Source organism: Zootoca vivipara, chromosome Z2 (assembly GCF_965207765.1).
Source record: "Zootoca vivipara chromosome Z2, rZooViv2.hap1.1, whole genome shotgun sequence".
Classification (NCBI taxonomy): domain Eukaryota; kingdom Metazoa; phylum Chordata; class Lepidosauria; order Squamata; family Lacertidae; genus Zootoca; species Zootoca vivipara.
Window position 1 is genome coordinate 46862373 of NC_142585.1, and position 26953 is coordinate 46889325.

General features: G+C 46.7%; 1 protein-coding gene across 2 annotated transcripts in view; it reads right to left on the reverse strand.

Annotated features, from left to right (window-relative positions):
- LOC118084239 (uncharacterized) overlaps positions 1–26953 on the reverse strand; it is a 281031-nt gene that overhangs the window by 72899 nt on the left and 181179 nt on the right. For both annotated transcript variants that reach the window (XM_060270659.2, XM_060270658.2), the window contains exons 29-37: positions 25237–25290; positions 24754–24798; positions 22979–23023; positions 20981–21034; positions 11303–11356; positions 9763–9816; positions 8194–8247; positions 5572–5625; positions 4215–4322 (exon numbers count right to left, since the gene is read on the reverse strand). In XM_060270659.2, the coding sequence (XP_060126642.2) occupies positions 4215–4322; positions 5572–5625; positions 8194–8247; positions 9763–9816; positions 11303–11356; positions 20981–21034; positions 22979–23023; positions 24754–24798; positions 25237–25290 (522 nt within the window). The remainder of the gene's footprint in view (positions 1–4214; positions 4323–5571; positions 5626–8193; positions 8248–9762; positions 9817–11302; positions 11357–20980; positions 21035–22978; positions 23024–24753; positions 24799–25236; positions 25291–26953) is intronic.

The window sequence follows — 26953 nt, forward strand, 5'->3', positions numbered from 1 at the left end:
AAGGAGACGACAGAGGACGAGATGGTTGGACAGTGTTCTTGAAGCTATGAACATGAGTTTGCCCAAACTGCGGGAGGCAGTGCAAGACAGGAGTGCCTGGCGTGCTGGCGTGCTCTGGTCCAGGGGGTCACGAAGAGTCGGACACAGCTAAACGATGAAACAACAACAACAATGTTAAGAAGCAAAAGATGATGATTGCAAACATATCTTTATTTGCTTGCTGATCTTGCATAATTAATTGCATATTGCAGAATCCAGTTTTTACAATAATGTACTTTGGAATATGCTAGGATACAAAAATTCAGGATATACATCCCCAGCTAGGGAAAAAACCCCAGACAGGAGCTGTCCTTGTAACCTTGTGCATATGACTTTTGTGTTGCAGCTGGTTCACATAAACAAAGATGAGATAGGAGAGAGAGAGACTCCAGCACTGCCATTTCCTCCTGTTCTGCAGCTTTTTATACGAGATCTTCCCATTAATAAACATTCACACAGAGAAACAGACTGAAAGTATTCAGGAAATTAGTGGGATTATTAGAGGCAGCCGCTTCAAGACATCAATGTTTCAGACTTATCAGAACCACATTTCATATGCACTCTTCCCCCATCCTGATTAAGCAGTGAGATTTTTATGCAGGGTCTGAGGGAGAGAAAAGAGACAGTAGCTGAAGGCACGGAAGGGCCATTTATGTCTGATGGTGAGGGAGAAGGGAGAAAATTTATTCTGTTGGCATTTAAAAGCAAGCTGACCTAATTCGCGGTTCCTGAAACAATATGGGAACCAAAACAGTGAGCATCCTTCAAAATTTGCCCTAATGACTGTGCAGCCCTCTTTGAACCCACCACCTACCTGGCCAATTTGCTAGAATCATAGAATCATAGAGATGGAAGAGACCACAAGGGCCATCCAGTCCAACCCCCTGCCAAGCAGGAAACACCATCAAAGCATTCCTGACATATGCTTGCCAAGCCTCCACTTAAAGACCTCCAAAGAAGGAGACTCCACCACACTCCTTGGCAGCAAATTCCACTGCTGAACAGCTCTTACTGTCAGGAAGTTCTTCCTAATGTTGAGGTGGAATCTTCTTTCTTGTAGTTTGAATCCGTTGCTCCGTGTCCGCTTCTCTGGAGCAGCAGAAAACAACCTTTCTCCCTCCTCTATATGACATCCTTTGATATATTTGAACATGGCTATCATATCACCCCTTAACCTTCTCTTCTCCAGGCTAAACATACCCAGCTCCCTAAGCCATTCTTCATAAGACATCTTCTCCAGGCCTTTGACCATTTTGGTTGCCCTCCTCTGGACATGTTCCAGCTTGTCAGTGTCCTTCTTGAACTGTGGTGCCCAGAACTGGAAACAGTATTCCAGGTGAGGTCTGACTAGAGCAGAATATGCAACTTCCCGTGTCATGCGGCTGCCGGTCCCGGATTCCGCAGTCCAGGACTTGGCAGGTATGGGTACAGGGTTTGTCCTCAAGAGACAGAAAACCTTGCCCAAAGGCTGTATGGGTAAAGACCATTTTCCTTGGAAAAGAAAGCTGGACCACGTCCAAAGCCAACTGTGCAATTTCGTGATCATCAAAGTGCTATGACACCATGACTCATCAGAAGTGCAAAATGGTATGGCCCAATGCCAATCTGGTTGCAGGCAGTTCCAAAGGTGAACTGCAGCACAGGGCATAAATTGGGGGAGGTTGTTGGTATATTCATCCCCCCCCCCGTCTGCAGCCATAGGTTTATTGTGTATCATATGACTGTATTTGTTTTGTTTCCACAGAGTGGATGTGACGTAGACAGGATGTTTGTCTTTCTGTCTTCCTAAGTGGAACTGTTGTTCCTTCGTTCTCTCTCTTTACTGCCTGTGATGCTAGAGAGAGGGAGCCATAATGTAGAGTTCCCAGTTTATATGTAAATAAAGCAGTTTAGCCTTTTTTACTGACTTGTGTGTGCTGTTGTTCACATTTGGGAGAGCAATCGCATATTTGGCCTGTTGGGCCAGTTTAGCCACTGGCCCCCGGGACAGCTTATTGCTGACAGAAGGGAGCCTGGAGGGTTACCTTAGTGTCCCACCCTCCACCCTGGTACATAAGAAAATATGCAGAGTTATCAAATTGCTTTAGGAACCTTGGTACAGTGTTTCTCCTAAAATAAGACACCGTCTTATATTTATTTCACTCAAGAAAATAAGCCTATGGCTTATTTTTCGGGGGGTGTCTTTTTATATTATTATTACCGGTAAGTACCGTATGGTTCACAGGGGGACCCAGGTGGCGCTGTGGTTAAACCACTGAGCCTAGGGCTTGCTGATCAGAAGGTCGGTGGTTCGAATCCCTGTGACGGGGTGAGCTCCCGTTGCTTGGTCCCAGCTCCTGCCAACCTAGCAGTTCGAAAGCACGTCAAAATGCAAGTAGATAAATAGGAACCGCTACAGTGGGAATGTAAATGGCATTTCCGTGTGCTGCTCTGGTTTGCCAGAAGCGGCTTTGTCATGCTGGCCACATGACCTGGAAGCTATATGCCGGCTCCCTCGGCCAATAATGCGAGATGAGCGCGCAACCCCAGAGTCGGTCACGACTGGACCTAATGGTCAAGTCAGGGGTCCCTTTACCTTTACCTTTACCGTATGGTTCTGGGTGCTTGCCTCCTCCTCCTGCGGCCGGCTTTGCTGCTTCTGGGTCCCGCTAGCTCGGGGCACGTGGTGCTGACAGGCGCCGACCCGGCAGGCCTCCTCCCTCCGGCTCCTGGAAGCTCAGGGCACTCTGCACGGCGCTGCTGGGCACTTTGTTGGCGCTTCAGCAGCAGGGTCCTGCTGGCTGGCGTCAGCCGGCGGTCTCGCTCCGTGCGGCGCCAACCTGGCAAGCACCCTCCTCTTGCTGCTGCAGCTCAGTGCCCGGAACTGGCTATTGCTGCTGCTGAAGCACCGACAAAGCGCCTAGTAGCGCATGCCGCGTGGAGCCCCGAGCCAGCGGGACCCAGCTGAAGTGCCGACAAAGCACCCAGCAGCTCTGCACAGAGCGCCCCGAGCCACAGCAGCAGCAGGAGGAGGAGGATTCAAAGTGCTACAGAGCACTGCTGGGTCCTGCTGGCTCAGGGCACTTCACATGGTGCTGCCGGGGATTTTGTCGGTGCTTCAGCAGGGGGCGCTGCTGGATCCCGCTGGCTCAGGGCTCCACGCGGCGCGTGCTGCTGGGCGTTGCTGGGTGTTTTGGCGGGGCTGCAGCAGTGGCAGCATCCGGTTCTGGGCCCCAACCCGACAGGCCTCTTCCTCTTCCTTGGCGCCCTCCAGAACTGCGCCTAGCACTACAGCCTATTTTCGGGGTATGTCTTATATTTTGTCAACGCATGAAAATCCTGCCCTGGCTTATTTTAGAGGTACGCCTTATTTTATGAGAAACACGGTAGGTATGTGAAATCCCCAAAATGGAAACTCCGTTCAAACCCATATTGTCATGGGTGTACCCAGCATGGGATGGGGGGGGCAGCTGCCCCCCCAGAAGCAAAAATTTACATGGTTATAAAGTGATGAAACAGGCAACAGCCAAGCGAGGAAGGCAGGTATCCCGTCGGCGACACAGCCGCCCAGAAGGGAAAGGGAATCCTCAGAGGGAGCCGGTTGAGCTCTTGTAAACGTGCGACGGATTGGGGGGGGGGAGTTTTGCCAGCGAGTTTCACAGAGAGAAGGCAGGCGCGTTTCCCTCAACACTGTGCTTCGCCGCCACCATGAGCGCAAAGGAGCTCTGCTCCGCTGGCTAGGCGCCTCCAGCGCCCTTCGCACCTGGAGCGGGACAGGGCGCCAGCTCCCCTTCCACCCGTGGAGAGGGGCCAGTTTCTGGGAGAAGCGCCCCTTCGCCCAATCAGCGGGCAGGCGTGCGTGCGTGCAGCCAGCAGCCCTCGAGCGAACGAGCGCCAGAGAGGCGGCCAAAGAGCCTCTTCTCGCTCCTCCTCTCCACCGCTGGGAGGAGAGTCGAGGAGGTTGCCGGAGAGCAGCGGGCGCAGCCAACGATCCCCTGGCATGCTCCCCATGGTTTGCCCCCCCCGTTTTGATCCTGGGTACACCCCTGCATATTGTGAGAATAGAAAGGGTACAAACAGCACCTACACACCACACACCCTGAAAAAGAAGGAAAAGGAATAAGGCAAGGGGCCAGCATGGTTAAACAGCAAAGTAAAAATATTCAAAGAAAAAGCAAGGAATTTGGCAAACTCACTCGAACGCCTGTGGGCCCAGGGGATCCAGGAGGTCCTTCCTTTCCTTTGACGCCTTCCTGCCCTTTGTCTCCTGTTCCTCCTTCTAGGCCTGGTTCTCCTTTGTCACCCTGGAAGAGTGACATGGGTAAGTTGATTTTCTGTTAATTCTCACAGGTTGCCCTGAGTTTCACCAGCAAGGAAAAAAGAATGCGACAGAAATCCAGCGTAGTTCAACACAGAGACTCCCCACCCCCTGCTTATAGCCAAGTCCATGCAAGGGTAGCCAGATCATTTAGCTAAGGGCATGAAAGGAACCATTCAATAAGCCTGCAAGAGGGGGGGGCGCACAGGAAGAGGTTAAAATAAGGGATTATCTTGTAAGAAGGGATTGTCTGGCTCAGACGTTCATGAGAGATGGCAGCAGTGAAGAGCAGCAAATAATAATAATAATAATAATAATAATAATAATAATAATAACAATAATTTATTTATACCGCGCCCATCTGGCTGGGTTTCCCCAGCCACTCTGGGGGGCTTCCAACAGAAATATTAAAATGCATTAATTTCTTAAAGATTAAAAGCTTCCCTAAACAGGGCTGCCTTCAGATGCCCTCTAAAAGTCTGGTACCGTATATTCCGGCGTATAAGACAATTGGGCGTATAAGATGACCCCCAACTTTTCCAGTTAAAATATAGAGTTTGGGATATACTCGCCGTATAAGAAATATGACCCGGCGTATAAGATGACCCCCAACTTTTGAGAAGATTTCCCTGGGTTAAAAAGTATATCATTCGTATACTGATGAATACCCAGCCCAAACCCCCTGATGATCTCTCCCAGCGGCTGCATGTAGATGTTAAAAAGCATGGGGGAGAGGACAGAACCGTGAGGCACCCCACAAGTGAGAGCCCAGGGGTCTGAACACTCATCCCCCACCACCACTTTCTGAACACGGCCCAGGAGGAAGGAGCGGAACCACTGTATGACAGTTCCCCCACTGCTGGAGGATTTTTCGGCCGAGTTTTCCAGGAATGGAAGTACTCGAGCTCATATGGTTATAGAGTCCAATGGGAAAAGATATATGTTCCGGAGCTTCAACTTTGTAAGGCGGGAGTCGTCTTTCAGGCATGGCCATCTTAAGCATATCTGGCGCCCTGGCAACGTGGTGCAAAGATCCCTCCGGCGGCCCCCCACCCCATTTCCCAGCACCCGCCGTGCGGCACCCCCTGGCGGCCCGGCGGCCTGGCACTCTGCACCACCCAGCCTTTCCATAGGGCCGGCCCTGATTTCAGACTCATTCAAAAGAAAGAAGATTTGGGAAAATTTATATTCAGCTAAGCAAGGCTTTTCTCGAGGAAAAATCACCAAACTGTTACCTTTAGCCCATCTGGCCCTAGAGGGCCACTGTCACCTTCAAGGCCCAGATCGCCCTACAAAAGAATCAAAGAACAGTTGTCAGCACTTGCAAACATCCCAGATCATCACCAGGCTAGCTTACGGGGTGCAGAGCCCAAACTGCTCTGTACTTGAGCACCTTTTGGGCACGTTGAAGGGCAGGTGGTGCTGTGGGTTAAACCACAGAGCCTAGGGCTTGCCGATCAGAAGGTCAGCGGTTCGAATCCCCGCCACAGGGTGAGCGCAATATCCCGACGGGAGTAGCTGAGACACCAGGCTCTCCATGGATTACGATCCACTTAAGAAGGAGGTGAGGGCAACGCAGAGAGAGGAGGCAGGGGTGGGGCTATTGGGCCGGCATGCTGATATGAGGCCCCCAAGCTCATCAATTGTTCCCACTCTCACATACCAAAGAAACAAGGAAATTCCACCTTCTTTGATTCCATTTCACCCAGCTATGCACGCAAGTTTCTCTTTCAGAGAGTCCCGGTTTTTAATCTGTCCTCCAGCATACATTTTAACCCAGAACACCACTGAATCTCTTGAGTGAGGGATGAAGTTCTGAAACAAGGACTGCGCCTACTTTTTTTGAAACAAGCTGAACACCACTCCAATCCTCCATCTCCCAACTACTGCTCTTCACTAACCCACACTTGCAGACTACCGCGCTACTGTGAAATGTGCAAAACTTAAACCAAGCCCTTCAAGATATACATAGCAACCTGCCTCAGAAGGGAAGCAGAGCTAATATGCAACACAAAAGGAAAAGGAAACATAAGCAACTTTCTCCTCCAACACTGTAAAAACTTTGGAAGCCACAACTTTAAACAAAGACAGTGTAAGAGAATAGGGGGATGTGTATGTACAGTATGTGTATGACTGTAATTGTGTTTTTGTTATGCTTTTAAGGGAGGGCATTCAATTTCGTTGTACTATTTAAAGTACAATGACAATAAAGTATCTATCTATCTCCCGCTGCTCGGTCCCACCTCCTGCCAACCTAGCAGTTCGAAAGAACGTCAAAGTGCAAGTAGATAAACAGGGACCGCTCCAATATAATACCGGTGGAAATTAAAACAACAAAAAGAAAATTACTTATGTATGGAATAGGAGCAGCTAGGATGCTAGTAGCTCGAAATTGGAAATCTGGAAGTATACCGAGCATTACTGATTTGCAAACTCTAATGGTAGAATACCTACAATTGGCAACAACGTCAGCAAGAATAAGAGGGCAAAGAAGACAAAAAGCAAGAAAAGAATGGGGGATGTTTAAAGATTATTTATTGAAAAATGGAATATCAAAAACCCTAATAGCAGGCTTAGGCTGAATCTAGTTTAAATAATAGTGTACGAAATGTTAAGCAGTTATAATATTCTGAAAGGTGTGATAAATTAGAAACAACATAAGCTACCGAGGGAATAATTGGAAGAATGGTTTTAATGTTTTGCAAAAAAAAAAAAATCTTTTTCTTTTTCTTCTTTTTTCTGTTCCTTTCCCTTTTTTCCCCTTTTTTGGTTCAAATCTGATTTTTGAGGTATTTTTTCTCTGTGTATTTTTCTTTGTTGTAATTTGTTAAGATCTGATTATTTGTGGAATGTTTGAATTTGTATTTTAAACTAATAAAGAATTTCTACTATTTCATAGAATCATAGAATTTGTTTTTCTGTGAAAGAAAGCCACCTTTTGTTTTTCCTCTGTATACTTTCAACGGTATACTGCTAGTCAGGGGTTTCATGCTAGGTTGCAGGCCCGTCTTAACCACATCGAGCGCCGTGGTCCCTCCGCTGCGCCCCCCCCAACTCACCGCGGACGCAGAGGAGGGACATGGCATGGGTGGGCCGAGCGCTGAGGGTGGGCCGGGCTGCCTGTTTGTCCTCCGGGGCGCCTGTGCCTCCTCCTCCTGCGCGGAGGCCTCTGCTGGGGGCGGCTCTGCCGCGCAGTGCCTGCCCTCTTGTCCTCCTCATGCCCATGACCTGACCCGCCAGGCTGAGGCCGGGACTCAAACCTGTGGCGGGCGGGAGGCAAGGAGCAGGGGGAGCGGGAGGGTGGCCAGGCTGTCTGGTGGGCACAGCAGCACGGTGCCCACTGGTGGCATTGCGTCACCCACCCGTACCTTCGGGCTGGCCCTGCTAGGTTGGGAAAAAATCTTTAATCTCTTGGTGGTGTATTTTAGCCAAGTCAAGTCAACTTCGGTTTGCGTATTTTGTTTCTCGATAAACTCTGCATGAAGCGTACAGTGGTACCTCGGTTTATGAACACAGTTGGTTCCGGAAGTCTGTTCATAAACTGAAGCGAACTTTCCCATTGAAAGTAATGGAAAGTGAATTAATCCCAGATGGGTCTGCGGCGTTCGTAAACTGAAAATTCATAAACCAAGGTGTTCGTAAACCGAGGTTCCACTGTACTTGGAAGGGCCACTGGGAAACTGGGGTCAATGATTTTATGTTAGCACTCTTAATACCCAGTTTCCCCCAATATTATTTCGCGATATCTCCAAACCGCTCAGGGCTGCAAAACAGGAGGGCAATTCAGCCCAGCACTACGGTTCATATTTTGTTGGAACTGCAAGTAGCCCCTTCATAGAAATGGTACTTCGACTTACCCGCTGGCCAATGAGGCCTTGTTCTCCTGGAATCCCAAGAGGTCCAAGGTCACCCTAAAGGGGCAAAGAGGGAAGGATGGGGAGGCAAATTTGGAAGACAGCATATTATTACGTTAGAGAACTGCACAAAGCAAGGCTGCAAGGTGCTCAGGGTTTCAGAGCTTTAAGTCTTCTGGATTACCTTCTTAAGCATACCGTCTTAAGCATATCTGGCCCCCTGGCGCCGTGGTGCGAAGATCCCTCCGGCGCCCCCCTGCCCCGTTTCCCAGCGCCGGGCGCAGCAGCCCAACACCCCCCCTGGTGGCGCCAGCCAGCCTTGCCGTAGGGCTGGCCCTGATTACCGCTTTTATTTCTATTCCTGTTATGGTTTCATTAGGCATTTTTAAATTTCTTCTTCCTTTTCCTCTTCCCTTCAGTAGAGGTTTGTGTAAAATTTCTCGAAAATTTTTCTTATCTCTTTGGGTTTTTCTATCATTCTCCCTTCTATTTTTCATCTATTTATCCATCTTTCACTTTTTCTTTTCTTTAATTGCCACGCTAACATCTTCCCCGGTTTGTTGCCCACTCAAAATTTTTACGTTTCCAGAACTGAATTTCTCTTTCCATCTCCTGATCAACCAAATTTTCGTATTCGCCCCTTAGGATATTAATTTCTTGATTAATTTCTTTTTTATTGGTTTTATATAATCATTTCTCCTTCTTTTTTATTTCTTCCATCAATTTCTTTTTCCTTTCTTCTTTAGCATTCCTATAATCTTATTCTGTTGGATAAAATATCCCCTTGCCACTGCCTCCCCAGCATCCCATATTGTTTTTAAGTCCACCTCTCCATTACAATTTAATTTAATACAGGCCCCCTGTAAGATTTTTTATTATTATTCATAAGGAATATATTCATTCTCCATCTTTTGTGTGTTACTTGTTCTTTTTCTTCTATACTTAAAGTTACCGGGTGGTGATCTGTCAAGGTTTTAGGTAATATTTCTGCCTTTCCTATTCTCGTTAGGATATTTTTAGAGATCCATATTCCATCTATTCTACTGGAGCCTGATGACCTGGGTGAGGGCAGAGCTTGATCTACCACTTTGCTTCTGACACCTCCTCTTTCCAGTCGTCTCCCTATGACCACTGCTCATTGTCTCGCCACCAATTGCTGCGCTGTGAACCTTCTTCCCTTGGTGGTCCCGCTGCTGGTTCCTGCCACTATTCCTCTGCATCCATGACATCTTGGTGGCTGGTAGCACCCCACCGGTCATCTGGCGGTGTGCAGGGAGGGGGAGGCCGCCGGTGGGGCCGCGCGGCTCCCCAGATCTCTGCACTTCCTGGGGCACCCCTGGGGGGCGAACACCCCCTGTGTTTGAAATATGATTGGCCGGGGGGGGGGGCGCCAGAAGGTGATCTCGTCTAGGGCGCAAAAACCCCTAGCACCGGCCCTGCTCCTCTGCAGATCGTGCTTTTGACCAGCACGCTCTTTGACACCAAGACATTGCAGAAACAAAAGCCAAAAATACCCCTCTGATCGAACATCGCTTATAGAGGTGTGTGTTCCCCTGCCACCACCCCCTTTACCTTCATGCCTGTTTCACCTGGAAGTCCACGTTGCCCTGCCAGGCCAGGAGGTCCCTGGTAGAGTGGAGAGGAAGAAAAAAAGGAAAAGGACATTGTCAACAAATAGAAAACCCATGAAAATGCAATTATCAATTACTCCATGATTACCCCCAGATAACCTATTTGAACTGACATTTTCCTACCAGCCATGTCCATTTTTGAGCCTTGTCATTGTCACATCCAATTTTCCCTCCTCCAGCATTGTACCATCAGTTGTATGCAGTTCACGTGAGAAAATATCAAGTCTTGTCAGGCAATTTATATGGTGTATTTTGGTGATTTTAAATTTGGAATTAAGCTGGATTTAACCTCGGTGGGGTCTCTTGTATATTAGAATCATAGATTCCTAGAGTTGGAAGAGACCACAAGGGCCATCCAGTCCAACCCCCTGCCAAGCAGGAAACACCATCAAAGCATTCTTGACATATGCCTGTCAAGCCTCTGCTTAAAGACCTCCAAAGAAGGAGACTCCACCACACTCCTTGGCAGCAAATCCCACTGCCGAACAGCTCTTACTGTCAGGAAGTTCTTCCTAATGTTGAGGTGGAATCTTCTTTCTTGTCGTTTGAATCCATTGCTACATGTCCGCTTCTCTGGAGCAGCAGAAAACGACCCCTCTCCCTCCTCTATATGGCATCCTTTGATATATTTGAACACGGCTATCATATCTGCCCTTCACCTTCTCTTCTCCAGGCTAAACATACCCAGCTCCCTAAGCTGTTCCTCATAAGGCATCGTTTCCAGGCCTTTGACCATTTTGGTTGCCCTCTTCTGGACACGTTTCAGCTTCTCAGTATCCTTCTCGAACTGTGTTGCCCAGAACTGGACAAAGTACTCCAGGTGAGGTCTGACCAGAGCAGAATACAGTGGTACTATTACTTCCCTTGATCTAGATGCTATACTCCTATTGATGCAGCCCAGAATTGCATTGGCTTTTGGAGCTGCTGCATCACACTGTTGACTCATGTCAAGTTTGTGGTCTACCAAGATTCCTAGATCCTTTTCACATGTACTGCTCTCAAGCCAGGTGTCTCCCATCCTGTATTTGTGCCTTTCCTCTCCCCCCCCCCCAAGTGGAGTACTTTACATTTCTCCCTGTTCAAATTCATCTTGTTTGCTTTGGCCCAGTTGTCTAATCTGTTCAGGTCATTTGGAAGTGTGATCCTGTCCTCTGGGGTATTAGCCACCCCTCCCAATTTGATGTCATCTGCAGACTTGCTCAGGACGCCCTCATCCAAGTCATTGATAAAGATGTTGAAGAAGACTTGGCCCAAGACAGAACCCTGTGGCACCCCACTAGTCACTTCTCTCCAGGATGAGGAGGAGCCACTGTTGAGCACCCTTTGGGTTCGGTCAGCCAGCCAGTTACAAATCCACTGAATGGTAATGAAGACTGAATGGTAGCATTGTCTAGCCCGCATTTCACCAGCTTCTTTACAAGAATATCCTGGGGCACCTTGTCAAAGGCCTTGCTGAAATCAAGATAGGCTACAGACTCTACCTTATGTCCAATTTCTCCCAAAGGCCCAGGTGGACCTTGAGCTCCCTGAGATCCCTGAAATAAAGAAGCATATTGTTAAGAATGTATGGAGAGCGTCCTGCTGGATCAAAATGAAACATAGACTAAATAAGCATCCTGCTCCCAACAATGACCAGCCGATGCTCCCTGCAATGCTTATAAACAGGGTGTGCAGGCTGCACCCCCTCACAACTACTGCCCTTCCAGCAACTAGTATGCAGGGGTAGACTCAGGCCCATCTTAACCACATCCAGCGCCGTGGTGCAAAGGTCCCTATGGTGCCCCCTCCCTTCCCCAAATTTAGCCTGGAGCCGAGGGTGCCATTGGGGCTGCTGCCAGCGCTCTCGCTGCTACCCAGTGGCCGTGAGGAGCTGAGTCGCTTAGGAGAGGCACGTGATGCTGGGTGAGGGAAGCAGCTCCGTGGGGTTAGCACGACCCCCTTTGGCCGAGTGAGAGCGATGGGGCCTGCCGTGACAGGTCGCCGGCACCCTCTGGCTTTGTGCAGCCGCCGTCTGAGGCAGGAAGGGAGGTGGTGCGCTGCAGCGGCTGATGGGGACCCTGACCAGCGGTGGCAAGCCCGCCGCTGCCTGCCTGCCTTGGGCGTTGGCTGGCGGCGCGGCTGGGGGAGGTCTGTCCGCACAGTAGCATCGGCAGAGGGCTGGTAGGAGCCGGAGTCCCGCTTGCCTCCCCCGGAGCGAAGGCGCACCATGCTGCAGTTCCTGCGCAGGACCTTTGGCCGGCAGTCAATGCAGCGCTACAGGCGAGTAGCCGGTGAAGGTGACGACCGTGACGGGGCGCCCTGAGTGGCCTCGGTGGGAGTTATGCTGGCCGCGACCGGCGCCCCGGCATCTCCGGACACCCCCTACCAAGCCGTGGCCCCGGACCTCTTCCCTGGCGCCCTCCAGTGCCCAGCGCCGTGGTTCCCTGCGCCACTAGCCTCTATGGCTAAGACAGGCCTGGGTAGACTGCCTCTGAATGTGGAGGTTCTGTTTAGCTACCATGATTCATAGCCACCTCTCCTACACTGATTTGTCTACAGTGGTACCTCGGTTTTCGAACAGCTTAGTTTCCGAACAACTTGGAACCCGAACCCTGCAAATCCGGAAGGGGGTGTTCTGGTTTTTAAACGTTGCCCTGGAAGCCAAACATGCTCCCGAGCTTCCGTTTTGACTGTTGTGCAGCAATTTGAGTCCCCCGCATAGTAATTAAGGCTCCCCCCTCCATTTTAACACTTAAGCAACAAATTTAAGTCCCCCCCCCTCATAGTAATTAAGGGTTTTCCCTCCCGTTTTCACCCTTAAGCAGCAAATGTAATTCCTCCTCGCATTGTAATTAAAGACTTCTGTTTCTGACTGCAGTGTTCTGAGGTGATATTTGGTGCTTTAGCTTTTGCTATTTTTTTGCGTTTTTCATTTTTGTGTCTGTGGCTTGTTTATCATTTCATGAGTGATTGATTTTGTGACTGCGGAAATGGATAAAAGCTCCCCCATACAAACAATGACTATCATCGGTGCAGGTAAGATTTTTTTTAAAAAATCCCGCCTGGCGGGATTCAAAATAAATGATAATAAAACAAATATGATGGTAAAATTTTTAGAAATAGAGGAAAGGGAAAAATTACAAGAATTGACTGGTATTCAAATTAAAAAGAAAATAAAATATCTGGGAATACAAATAACATCAAAAAGCATTGATTTATTCCAGGAAAACTATGTAAAAATTTGGAAGGAGATTAAAACAAAAATGAATACTTGGACTAAATTAAAAATATCACTATTGGGATGCATATATTTGGTTAAAATGTCAATCTTAGCAAAGATGAATTATTATTTCCAAAACTTACCTATTCTCGGCGGAATGAAGTGTTTTAAGGATTGGAAAAAAGATATAACCAAATTTGTATGGGGAGGTAGAAAACCCAGAATAAAATACAAGGTATTAATTGACCATAGAAGCAGAGGAGGACTGGATCTGCCCAATCTGGAGCTCTATCACGATGCCACAGCTCTACACTGGATGAAGGAATGGGTGGAGCTTAAAAATGACGATATATTGGATCTAGAAGGGGACGGAATAGGTTTTGGTTGGCACTTTTACTTACTTCAAGAGAATTTAAGGCCACAAAATAATTTCTTTAACAACATTATTAGGAAGTCCATTTATAGAATATGGAAAAAACACAGCGGGATATTAGAAACAAAACCCCCCGAGATGGATATCACCACTGGAAGTGGTGGCAGTTAAAAAACGCAATATGGGGACAAATTGGCCAACATACAATGATGTATTACAAGACGATGAGGGCAAATTAAAATTAAGAAGTTATAATGAATTAAAACATTTTCTAAATAGCTGGTTGCAGCACTTCCAATTAAATAAAAGGTTTCAAAAAGATAGAGAAATAGGATTTAATAAGGAAATTTCTAAATTTGAACAAATTTTAACAATCGGAAAGAGTAAATACATAAAAAACTTATATAGCTTATTATTAGAATAGGAAACAAAAGAAGAATTAACTAAAACATCAATGATTCGTTGGGGGCAGGACTCGGGAAAGACGATCATGATTGAGAGCTGGGAGAAATTATGGAATAGAGATATGAACTATACTCCAAGTTATGATCTGAAGGAGAACTTAATCAAGATGCAATATAGATGGCACCTAACCCCACAAAAATTGGCCAAAATGTACAAAGGAGTGGATGAGAGGTGTTGGAGATGCCGAAAGGAGATAGGCAGCTACATTCACATATGGTGGAGATGTACGGAAATTAAACCTTTCTGGGATATGATATATAGGGAAATGGAAAAAATACTCAGGTACTCCTTTAAAAAGAACCCTGAATTATTCCTCCTAGGTATCCTCCACGACGAAATTTGCCCAAAAGATAGAAATATCATAATGTATGCAGCGACAGCAGCTAGAAATCTAATTGGTTCAAATTGGAAAAGTAATAAGATACTGTCCAAAGAGGACTGGCAGAACAAATTGTTAATATATTATAACTCAGCAACAAAAAATGCTGAAGTTAAAGGAATTAATGAAGAATCCAGAAACAAAGATTGGGGGAAATATAGAGATTATCTAATGGCAAAGGTGGAAAATCCCTTGCTTGCAGAAGCCACATGAATGCTCAGCAACAAAAGGTTCCTTAATAGAGTCATATCAAACAATTAGGTATACGATCGACCGTGAGAACATGAAAGGCGCAGAACAAATTATGGCTGGAAGTACCAAATCACGCACGGTGGGTGGAGGGATGGGTGGTGGTGGGAAATAGGAACACAATATTAACATGTTTTTGTTTTTTGTTTGATGTTTTGTTATTATTTGTCGTTATTCCATATATATATGTGTGTGTGTGTGTGTGTGTGTGTGTGTGTGTGTGTGTGTGTATATATATATATATATATATATATATATATATATATATATATATATATATTTGTATATATATATACATATATTTGTATATATTTTGTTGAACCTTATATTTTTAGTTGACTTATTATTATTGTTTACCTTTTTTATCTCCTTTGTTCATGATTTCTGTTTCTTATGATGATTTGTAAATGTTGAAATACAATTTTTTTAAAAAAAATCATCTACAATACTGTTTTATTTATTTTATAGTACAGTGCATTGATGGTTGCTTTCATTTTATGGATCAATAGTCTCGTTAGAGAGTAAAATTCATGTTAAATTGATGTTTTAGGGGTTGTTGTTGTTGTTGTTGTTGGTGCTGACCTTTAAAGCCCTAAACGGCCTTGGTCCCGTATACTTGAAGGAGCGTCTCCACCCCCATCGTTCTGCCCGGACACTGAGGTCCAGCTCCGAGGGCCTTCTGGCGGTTCCCTCATTGCGAGAAGCCAAGTTGCAGGGAACTAGACAGAGGGCCTTCTCGGTGGTGGCGCCTGCCCTGTGGAACACCCTCCCATCAGATGTCAAAAAGGAAAACAGCTACCAGATTTTTAGAAGACATCTGAAGGCAGCCCTGTTTAGGGAGGCTTTTAATGTTTAACAAATTAGTGTATTTTAATGTCTCTGTTGGAAGCCGCCCAGAGTGGCTGGGGAAACCCGGCCAGATGGGCGGGGTATAAATAAATTATTATTATTATTATTATTATTATTATTATTATTATTATTATTATTATTATTATTATTATTATATACCCCGCCCATCTGGCTGGGGTTCCCCGGCCACTCTGGGCAGCTTCCAGCAAATAAAGTGGTGCCTCGACTTACGAATTTAATCCGTTCTGAAGGCACCTTCGTAAGTCGAAAAATTCGTAAGTCGAAAAACGCCATTGGAAATGCGATTTCCCATAGGAATACATTGAAAATGGAAAAATTCGTAAGTCGAAGCAACCCTATCTAAAACCACTGCGGGTTTTTTTCTGGATGTTGAGACATTCGTAAGCCCGCGGCCATTACCCCCATTCGTAAGTCGAAAAATTTGTTGTCGAGTCGTTCCTAAGTCGAGGTACCACTGTACCAAAATACATTAAAATATCACAGATTCAAAACTTCCCTAAACAGGGCTGCCTTTGGGTGTTTTCTAAATGTCAGGTAGTTGTTTATCTCTCTGACCTCCGATGGGAGGGCATTCCACAGGGCGGGCGCCACTACCGAAAAGACCCTCTGCCTGGTTCCCTGTAGCTTTGCTTCTCACAGTGAGGGAACCGCCAGAAGGCCCTCGGTGCTGGATCTTAGTGTCCGGGCTAAACAATAGGGGTGGAGATGCTCTTTCAGGTATACAGGACCGAGGCCATTTAGGGCTTTCAAGGTCAGCACCAACACTTTGAATTGTGCTCGGAAATGTATTGGGAGCCAATGTAGGTCTTTCAAGACCGGTATTATGTGGCCTCGGCGGCTGCTCCCAATCACCAGTCTAGCTGCCGCATTCTGGATTAGTTGTAGTTTCCGGGTCACCTTCAAAGGTAGCCCCACGTAGAGTGCATTGCAGTAGTCCAAGCGAGAGATAACCAGAGCATGCACCACTCTGGTGAGACAGTCTGTGGGCAGGTAGGGTCTCAGCCTGCGTACCAGATGGAGCTGATAGACAGCTGCCCTGGACACAGAATTGACCTGCGCCTCCATGGACAGCTGTGAGTCCAAAATGACTCCCAGGCTGCGCACCTGGTCCTTCAGGGGTACAGTTACCCCATTCAAGACCAGAGAGTCCTCGACACCTGCCCGCCCCCTGTCCCCCCAAAACAGCACTTCTGTATTGTCAGGATTCAACCTCAATCTGTTAGCCGCCATCCATCCTCCAACTGCCCCCAGACACTCACACAGGACATTCAGTGCCTTCACTGGTTCTGATTTAAAAGAGAGGTAGAGCTGGGTGTCATTTTAAAAGTCTGGAACAGATTAATCCGTTTTGCATGACTTTCTATGGGAGAGCGCACCTTTGTTTGGGAACGCTTTGGTTTTGGAACGGACTTCTGGAACAGTTTAAGTTTGAGAACCCAAGGTACCGCTGTAATTCTTGTTTTGTGGTGGTCATCACCACATCCAAAGTCTCCTATAGGCTGCATATTGTTATGGATTTGGGAATGTCAAGATAAAGGTAAAGGGGCCCCCCTGACCATCAGGTCCAGTCGTGTCCGACTCTGGGGTTGCGGCGCTCATCTCGCTCTATAGGCCAAGGGAGCCGGCGTTTGTCCACAGACAGCTTCCGGGTCATGTGGCCAGCATGACAAAGCTGCTTCTGGCGAACCAGAGCAGCGCATGGAAACACCGTTTACCTTCCCGCCGGAGCGGTCCCTATTTATCTACTTGCACTTTGACGAGCTTTTGAACTGCTAGGTTGGCAGGAGCTGGGACCGAGCAACAGGAGCTCACCCCGTTTCAGGGATTCGAACCGCCGACCTTCTGATCAGCAAGCCCTAGACTCTGTGGTTTAACCCACAGCGCCCCCTGGGTCCTAGGTACTGTATATTCCTGCGTATAAGACTACGTTTTAACCCAGGGAAATTTTCTCCAAAGTCGGGGGTCGTCTTATACGCCGGGTTGTATTTCTTATACGGCGAGTATATCCCAAACTCTACAGTGGTACCTCTACTTACCAATTAAATGCGTTCGTAAACCGAAAATTCGTAAACTGAGGTGTTCATAAACCGAGGTTCCACTGTACCGTGTTTCTCATATTATAAGACACGTCTTATATATATTTTTTCCTCAAAACCCCCCACTATGGATCATTTTCAAGGGATGTCTTATTTTTTTCCTCCTCCTCCTGCCGCGGCCGGCATTGCTGCTGCGCCTATCACTATGTCTTATTTTCGGGGTATGGCTTATATTCCTTGAATGCTTAAAAATCCTGCTATGGCTTATTTTATGGGTATGTCTTAAAATATGAGGGTATATGTTTTGTATCAAATTTGGACACAACGCCACATTCCACAATGGGGAGTGTTCTTAGCAACATAGGCTATACAAATGTCACACCTGCGCAAGGTAAAAGCCCCTTTTGGGGACCTCAAAATTCAGCCAGCAGACCCTGCCGGCATGCTGGGAAAAGAACCTATAGGAGAGGTAGCAAAAGATCGCCCTCTAGCGTTGTCTATACTGTTACTGCAGCTAAAAAAAAGCTTCCTTATGTGTTTTATGATCCTATAGAATGTTGTATATATGATGATCCTATAGAATGTTGTATATATGTGACTAAAGCTTGGGTTCAATTTTATACAGTGGTACCTCTACTTACGAATTTAATGCGTTCCGAATGCACATTTGTAAGTCGAAAAAACTTGTAAGTCGAATCCCACAGGAATGCATTGAGAGAAAAAAATCGTAAGTCGAAGCAACCCTATCTAAAAATTCGTAAGTAGAAAAAAATCCTAGATGGCGGCCGGAGCTCCGTTCGTAAATAGAAACATTCGGAAGTAGAGTTATTCGTAAGTAGAGGTACCACTGTATATTTTAACTGGAAAAGTTGAGGGTCATCTTATACGCCGGAATATACGGTATATGAGCCGCTTCTAAGAACAGTCAGAAGATCTCTGCTCGAATGGATCAAAGGTTCATCTGGTCCCCACAAGCTGAACGCAAAGTCCTCTCCCGCTGTTTCACGGAATTATTGAACCATTCCTCTCCCTTCCCCATGTCCCAGCAACTGGTATTCAGATGGAGGCTGCCTTGGATCATGGATGCTCTGTTCAGGAGGAGAACATTGTGTTGGTGGCTCTGCTATTATGGAACTCTTAAATGGGCTCAGCGAGTATGGACACTCAAGATAGTGTTACAGATACCCAAAAGGGTGGGTCATGGAAAAAAAAAAACAACGAAAATGTTCCCTCCCTTTGTCTTATCTCAGGCGTATGGTATAAACATAGTCAAATTTCAAATTTGGGACGAATCGGTTAATATTTAGACCCTGCTCCTACAGATTGAAATTTTGCCTCACTGCGAGTGATAAAAACGTAGGAATTTGACTCATTTAATTCTCAGGATGTTAAATTGTGAACTAATAAGCCTAAATTTTAGGTTTTATGTAGAGCAATAATAGTTGCATACTATTATTTTCTGCAAGATTTATTTATTTAAGAGAAAACATTGAGTTTGACCTTTTTAAATTTTCATTCGTTCATATTTCATCACTTTTTCTTCCCTTATCTTTTCTCTCTTTTCCCTCTTTCATTTATTTGAGCATTTAATATTTCGGGAAGAGATTGGACTTTTCCACTTGGCACTTAATGTAGTCTATAAATGATTTCCCATTTTTTCCACTCTCTTCTTTCTTTATCCCTTTAACCTCTTCATATTTTATTGCCATATTATAATACATCAATAATTTGGTCTGCCAATCCTCCTTATTTGGTATTTTTTTTTTTTTTGAGATTTCCAATCTTTAGCTATCAATAATCTAGCTGCCGCTGTGGAGTAACTTACTAAACATCTGTCTTTTGGTTTAATATCATCTCCCAACATGCCTAGGAGGAAAATCTCCGGATTTTTCTTAAAAGAATATTTTAACGTTTTCTTCAATTCTCTATATACTTCTTCCCAGAACACTTTGATGTTTTTACATTTCCACCACATGTGGATATAGGAGCCGATTTCTCTATGGCATCTCCAACATTGGTTACTAACTCCTGGATACATCTTTGCCAATTTGTCCGGGGTTAGATACCACCTGTTTTGCATTTTCAATAAAAAAAATTTCATGTCGTAATTAGGTTCCGTAATTAGGTTCCGTCCTCTCCCCCATGCTTTTTAACATCTATATGAAGCCGCTGGGAGAGATCATCAGGGGGTTTGGGCTGGGTGTTCATCAGTATGCGGACGATACCCAACTCTATCTCTCTTTTAAATCAGGGGGCTCTGGGGTGGGGGGAGAGAGGGAGGAGGGGACAAACCCAATTATAAAATGGACCACCTTAAACTATCCACTTTGCATGGGACTCTCTCGTGGCAGGAGGGGGCTCGTGGGGGGTGGTAGAAGAAGGGGGAGAATATGTTATGTATGTCTTGCTTTATTGTGTAAAATTAATAAAAATTATTAAAAATAAATAGAAAACACCTAAAGGCAGCCCTGTTTAGGGAAGTTTTTAATCTGTGATATTTTAATGTATTTTTATATTTGTTGAAAGCCGCCCAGAGTGGCCGGGAAAACCCAGCCAGATGGGCGGGGTATAAATAATAAATAATAATACCGTAGGTGTGAATTTGGAATGGCATCCATATAACAATTGTGATAGTATTTTTGCAGCAAAGACCTGGGAGGCTGCCGGTATGTGTTGGCCCCCTTTCCCATAGAAAAATATTATTAGCGCTTTGGTAGATCTTTCCGCACCGGCAATAGTATTTTTAATCTGATAGCGCCACAAGAGCCCCTTCCCTGGAAGGTTATACCCAGGTATTTAAAGGATGCTACCTGTTCTACCTTCCCCATGTCTCAGCAACTGGTATTCAGAGGTAGGCTGCCTTGGATCATGGATGCTCTGTTCAGGAGGAGAACGTTGTGTCGGTGGCTCTGCTATTATGGAACTCTTAAATGGGTTCAGCCATAGGGACACTCAAGATAGTGTTACGGATACCCATTACCCAAGACTGCACCAAGCGGTGTGGAGTTGCCTAGTTGCTAGCGCCGGGACCGCACGAAGTTTCAGCGCTTTTGGGAGAGCTGTTGCGAGAGCCGCGACTCAGCTGTTAGCCGCGGGCGAGTGGAACAGGGACCGTGCCTCTCGCTCTGAATCTCCTGTGGCTGCCGCTCCTCCGCCACTCATGCCGAAGCCTTTGGAGGATTTACATAGCCAGCAGGAGAATTTATCCAGCCCCCTCAGCTGCTTCTTCAGCGGCTGGTGAGCTAGCTGCTGTCACGGCGCTCTCGGCGATTCTAACCGCCTTGGATGTGGCCGCCGACGCGGCCGGGCTGCCGGTGCCCGATGCTAACCCCGCTGGGACCGCTTAGCCCCCAGCCGACTGAATCGGTCGGCTCCAGTCTGACGTAGGCAGGAAACCCCCCTCCTCAATCGTGAAAGCTCTCAGCCCCGACGCGAGTGTTCAGTGCATGATGCCCACAACACCACCTCTGATGCAGGCGCGGAAGTGGTTTTTATGGAACTCTCTCCCCAGAAGCAGCCCGCTCTAGTCTGTTTCCCATTAGAAAGAAAGTTTAGATTTGTTGTTGCCTGGGATGAATGGGTACTTGCCGGGTCTCCTGAAGGCCCTTTAGCTCCTTGGGGGCCAGAAGGTCCTTGGATACCCTGGAATAAAGTAGGACAACAAAAAGTTCAGAGTTCAAGGTTGGAGTGCAATTTTTCACACCTCTTAATCACTCATTAAAGGTAAAGGGACCCCTGACCATTAGGTGCAGTCGTGACCAACTCTGGGGTTGCGGCACTCATCTTGCATTATTGGCCGAGGGAGCTGGCGTACAGCTTCCAGGTCATGTGGCCAGCATGACAAAGCCGTTTCTGGCAAACCAGAGCAGCGCATGGAAACGCCGTTTACCTTCCCGCTTGGAGCAGTTCCTATTTATCTACTTGCACTTTGACGTGCTTTCAAACTGCTAGGTTGGCAGGAGCTGGGACCGAGCAATGGGAGCTCACCCCTTCGCAGGGATCCGAACCGCCGACCTTCTGATCAGCAAGCCCCTAGGCTCTGTGGTTTAACCCACAAGCGGTCCCTATTTATCTAGTTGCACTTTGACGTGCTTTCAAACTGCTAGGTTGGCTGGAGCTAGGACCGAGCAACGGGAGCTCACCCCATCGCAGGGATTCGAACCGCCGACCTTCTGATCAGCAAGCCCTAGGCTCTGTGGTTTAACACACAGCACCACCTGCGTCCCTAGTCACTCATTAAAAGGTAAAGGTAAAGGGACCCCTGACCATTAGGTCCAGTCGTGACCGACTCTGGGGTTGCGCGCTCATCTCGCATTATTGGCCGAGGGAGCCGGCGTATAGCTTCCAGGTCATGTGGCCAGCATGACAAAACCGCTTCTGGCAAACCAGAGCAGCACATGGAAACGCCGTTTACCTTCCCGCTGTAGCGGTTCCTATTTATCTACTTGCACTTTGACGTGCTTTCGAACTGCTAGGTTGGCAGGAGCTGGGACCAAGCAACGGGAGCTCACCCCGTCACAGGGATTTGAACCACCGACCTTCTGATCAGCAAGCCCTAGGCTCAGTGGTTTAACCACAGCGCCACCTGGGTCCCTTGCAAATTAGCACCTTGCAAATACTTCATAAAAGGAGCAAGGAGGTGATTCAGAACTAGGACGGAGAAATGACCTAGTGCCTCACTCTCTGGGATGACAACTGACCCAATTCCAGAGAAATGGTAAGGCCAATGAAGACATTTAATTTAACCTGTTAGATATTCTATCAGGGCAGATATATTGCTCAATTTAGGAAAAAACAAAGCAAACATCAACTCATAATCCCCTGGGGGAAGGGGAACCCGTGGCCCTCCAGACAGGAACCATGTCATCCCGGACCTTTGGCCGTGCTGGCTGGAGTTGATGAGTCCAAGGACAGCAAGGCCCATAAATATTCCTCGCCCCTAGTGAATCATAGAATCATAGAGTTGGAAGAGACCACAAAGGCCATGCAGCCCAACCCCCTGTCAAGCAGGAAACACCACCAGAGCATTCTTGACATATGGCTGACAGCAACGCGTGGCCGGGTCAGCAAGTAGAATCATAGAATCCTAGAGTTGGAAGAGACCACAAGGGCCATCCAGTTCAACCCCCTGCCAAGCAGGAAATCTTGGGTTCGGTCAGCCGGCCAGTTCCAAATCCACTGAATGGTAGCATTGTCTAGCCCGCATTATACCAGCTTCTTTCCAAGAATATCATTGGCTTCTTTTAGCTGCTGCATCACACTATTGACTCATGTCAAGTTTGTGGTCTACCAAGACTCCTAGATCCTTTTCACATGCACTGCTCTCAAGCCAGGTGTCACCCATCCTTTCATTTTTTTTTTTTTTGCCCAAGTGTAGTACTTTACATTTCTCCCTGTTCAAATTCATCTTGTTTGCTTTGGCCCAGTTGTCTAATCTGTTAAGGTCATTTTGAACTTTACTTTCCATAAATTGCTGAGATGCTTCTTGTGCATCCATCTCAAAATAAACAGATAAAATTATTAAAATTATTAAGGAAAAAACACACATATAAGTTTGCTATAAAACAGGACGCAGCATAAACTTACAGGGAAGCCACGAGATCCCATCGCACCAGTCTCTCCCATCTTTCCCTGAAAACACATATACAGTTATGAGTATGAATCCAAACAAAATCATGTCTTGGTAAGCTGGCAGCAAAAGCACAGAGGAAGATAAATAATAATAATAATAATAATAATAATAATAATAATAATAATAATATATTATTTATACCCCGGCCATCTGGCCAGGTTCCCCCAGCCACTCTGGGCGGCTTCCAACAAAATGTTAAAATACAGAAATCCATCAAACATTAAAAGCTTCCCTAAACAGGGCTGCCTTGAGATGCCTTCTAAACATTTGGTACTTGTTTTTCTCTTTGACATCTAATGGGAGGGCATTCCACAGGGCGGGTGCCACCACCGAGAAGGCCCTCTGCCTGGTTCCCTGTAGCTTCGCTTCTCGCAGCGAGGGAACCACCAGAAGGCCCTGGGCGCTGGCACTCAGTGTCCAGGCAGAACGATGGGGTTTGGAGACACTCCTTCAGGTATACTGGACCGAGGCCGTTTAATGGGAGGGCGTTCCACAGGGCGGGCGCCACTACCGAGAAGGCCCTCTGCCTGGTTCCCTGTAGCTTTGCTTCTCGCAGCGAGGGAACCACCAGAAGGCCCTGGGCGCTGGCACTCAGTGTCCGGGCAGAACGATGGGGGTTGGAGACACTCCTTCAGGTATACTGGACCGAGACCGTTTAATGGGAGGGCGTTCCACAGGGCGGGCGCCACTACCGAGAAGGCCCTCTGCCTGGTTCCCTGTACCTTTGCTTCTCGCAGCGAAGGAACCACCAGAAGGCCCTGGGCGCTGGCACTCAGTGTCCGGGCAGAACGATGGGGGTGGAGACGCTCCTTCAGGTATAGTGGACCGAGGCCGTTTAGGGATTTAAAGGTCCAGTATACCTGAAGGAGCATCTCCACCCCCTTCATAAAGGATGCTTACTACACTTCAGGGAACATCCGGGTGGGATGGCTGTTCAGAGAAGGGCTGGAAGATCTGTGGCCCTCCAGATGTTGCTGGACTCCAGATCCCACTAGCCCCAACCAATGTAGGGGAGCAGGGCCAGTGCTAGGTTTTTTTTGCGCCCTAGGCGAGATCACTTTCTGGCGCGCCCCCCCCCATTAAAAATAATAATAAATAAATAAAAACAGAAAATATAAGATAGAAAAAAATAAAAATAAAAAATAGAGAAAATAAAAAATAAGAATAAAAATAGAAAAAATAAAAAGTAGAAAATATAAAAATTAAAGTTGAAATTAAAATTAAAAACAGCTGAGAGGCACGGCGAGGTGGCCCCAGGCTCGCACGCCTCTTGAGCTTCGTGTGGGAAATGCGAGCCTGGGGCCGCCTCCACTGCGCCGGTCACCTGTTGAGCGGCTTCAGGACGATCTCCGGAGGCACGCGCGTGCCTCGGGATAGCGGCCTGAAGCCGCTCAACAGGTGACAGGCGCAGTGGAGGCGGCCCCAGTCAGCACCAGAGGGCGGCGGGCAGGCTGGCCAGTGCCCCCTCCATTTTGGTGCCCTAGGCAGCTGCCTAGTTTGTCTAAATGGGCGCGCCAGCCCTGTAGCCGAGGGGACAGTGGTAAGGGGAGTTATAGTCCAGCAATACATAGAACACTCCAGGTTCCAGAATTCCTGTGTTGAAGGCTGGTCCTTCCTCTATTTTAACCATTTTTGAAAAGCAAAGCAAAGGAAAACCTACACCAGTTGCTAACCACAATCTTCCCCAATTTTCATCTCTTTCAGACACTCCAAAGTTCAACCAACTTACCTGTTGCCCATCTGGTCCCTGTTTCCCTGGATGTCCTGGAAGGCCCTGTTAGAAAGAAGTTGTCTAATCTGTTAAGGTCATTTTGAAGTGTGATCCTGTCCTCTGGGGTATTAGCCACCCCTCCCAAATTGGTGTCATCTGCAAACTTGATCAGGATGCGCTCAAGCCCATCATCCAAGTCATTGATAAAGATGTTGAAGAAGACTGGGCCCAAGACAGAACCCTGTGGCATCCCACTAGTCACTACTCTCCAGGATGAGGAGGGGCCATTGATGAGCACCCTTTGGGTTCGGTCAGCCGGCCAGTTACAAATCCACTGAATGGTAGCATTGTCTAGCCCGCATTTTACCAGTGTCTTTACAAGAATATCATGGGGCACCAAGAATATCATGGGTCACCGCAGTGCAATGGACAAAGTTCATAACATGCCCCAAAACAATCGAGCCACAACTAACAGTCTCCGGAGCTGGGGGGGGGGCTCACCTTAGCACCTTGCTGCCCTGGTTCGCCCACTGGTCCATCAAGACCTCGAGCACCCTAGGGAAAAACAAACACAGGCACAGATGAATATACATAAATATACAACATTTTAAAAAGTGGGGACGGGGGAAAGAAAGAAGAAAGTTGTACATGAGGAATGAACAGAAGGTCTCTCTCTCTCTCTCTTTGCCATATCATTTTTATTTATTTTACAGACATATACATTTAGGATAAACATGTTTAGGCAGTATGTGGACCAAGAACTCCCAGAAGTACAAGCTGGATTTTGAAGGGGCAGAGGAACCAGAGACCAAACATGCGCTGGATTATGGAGAAAGCTAGAGAGTTCCAGAAAAACATCTACTTCTGCTTCATTGACTATGCAAAAGCCTTTGACTGTGCCGACCACAGCAAACTATGGCAAGTTCTTAAAGAAATGGGAGTGCCTGATCACCTCATCTGTCTCCTGAGAAATCTCTATGTGGGACAAGAAGCTACAGTTAGAACTGGATATGGAACAATTGATTGGTTCAAAATTGGGAAAGGAGTACAACAAGGTTGTATATTGTCTCCCTGCTTATTTAACTTATATGCAGAATTCATCATGCGAAAGGCTGGACTAGATGAATCCCAAGCCGGAATTAAGATTGCTGGAAGAAATATCAACAACCTCAGATATGCAGATAACACAACCTTGATGGCAGAAAGTGAGGAGGAATTCAAGAACCTTTGAATGAGGGTGAAAGAGGAGAGCGCAAAAGATGGTCTGAAGCTCAACATCAAAAAAACCAAGATCATGGCCACTGGTCCCATCACCTCCTGGCAAAGAGAAGGGGAAGAAATGGAGGCAGTGAGAGATTTGACTTTCTTGGGCTCCTTGATCACTGCAGATGGTGACAGCAGTCATGAAATTAAAAGACGCCTGCTTCTTGGGAGAAAAGCAATGACAAACCTAGACAGCATCTTAAAAAGCAGAGACATCACCTTGCCGACAAAGGTCCGTATAGTTCAAGCTATGGTTTTCCCAGTAGTGATGTATGGAAGTGAGAGCTGGACCATAAAGAAGGCTTGCCTACAAAGGTCCGTCTAGTTCAGTAATGGGCAACCTTTTGAGCTTGGTGTGTCAAAATTCGCCAAAAAACTGAGCATAACTTGGGTGGTGTGTCACTTCGAGAAAAAAAACAAAAACATAATTTCGCGATATTTATAGTTTAAATAACAAAAATGTATAATTGTAATATATAACTGTATTTAATAAACCAAAAACTAATTATTAAACCAAACCAAAAACCCCTTATTTATCACAAAGTGCCCAGAGTTGTTGAGCTTTTTTGGGGGAGCTGCTGACCAAAGTTTTGGAGGTTTTTTTGGGGTGTGTGTGCAAAAGTTGCTTTGCTTTTGGGGGAATGCTCCAAAGCTGCTGCACTTTTGGGGGAGAAAGAGAACAGAAATGAATGACGATTAATACCTTCGCAGGAACTAACACGCAGCACCGACATAGTCTGCCAAAGCGCAAAAAACAAAACAAAACACCCAGCACAGAACGGGTTAATAAACAAACACTGTTACACCCAATCATCGCCTGCCAAAGCGCCAGAAAAACAGCACAGAAAGGGTTGAAAAACCAATCTCTGGCCACCACCAGCAACAACAACAAAAAAAAAAGGATCCGGGTTTTAACAGCGGAGACAAGCTCTAGCGTGAGGAGGAGCGGGAGAAC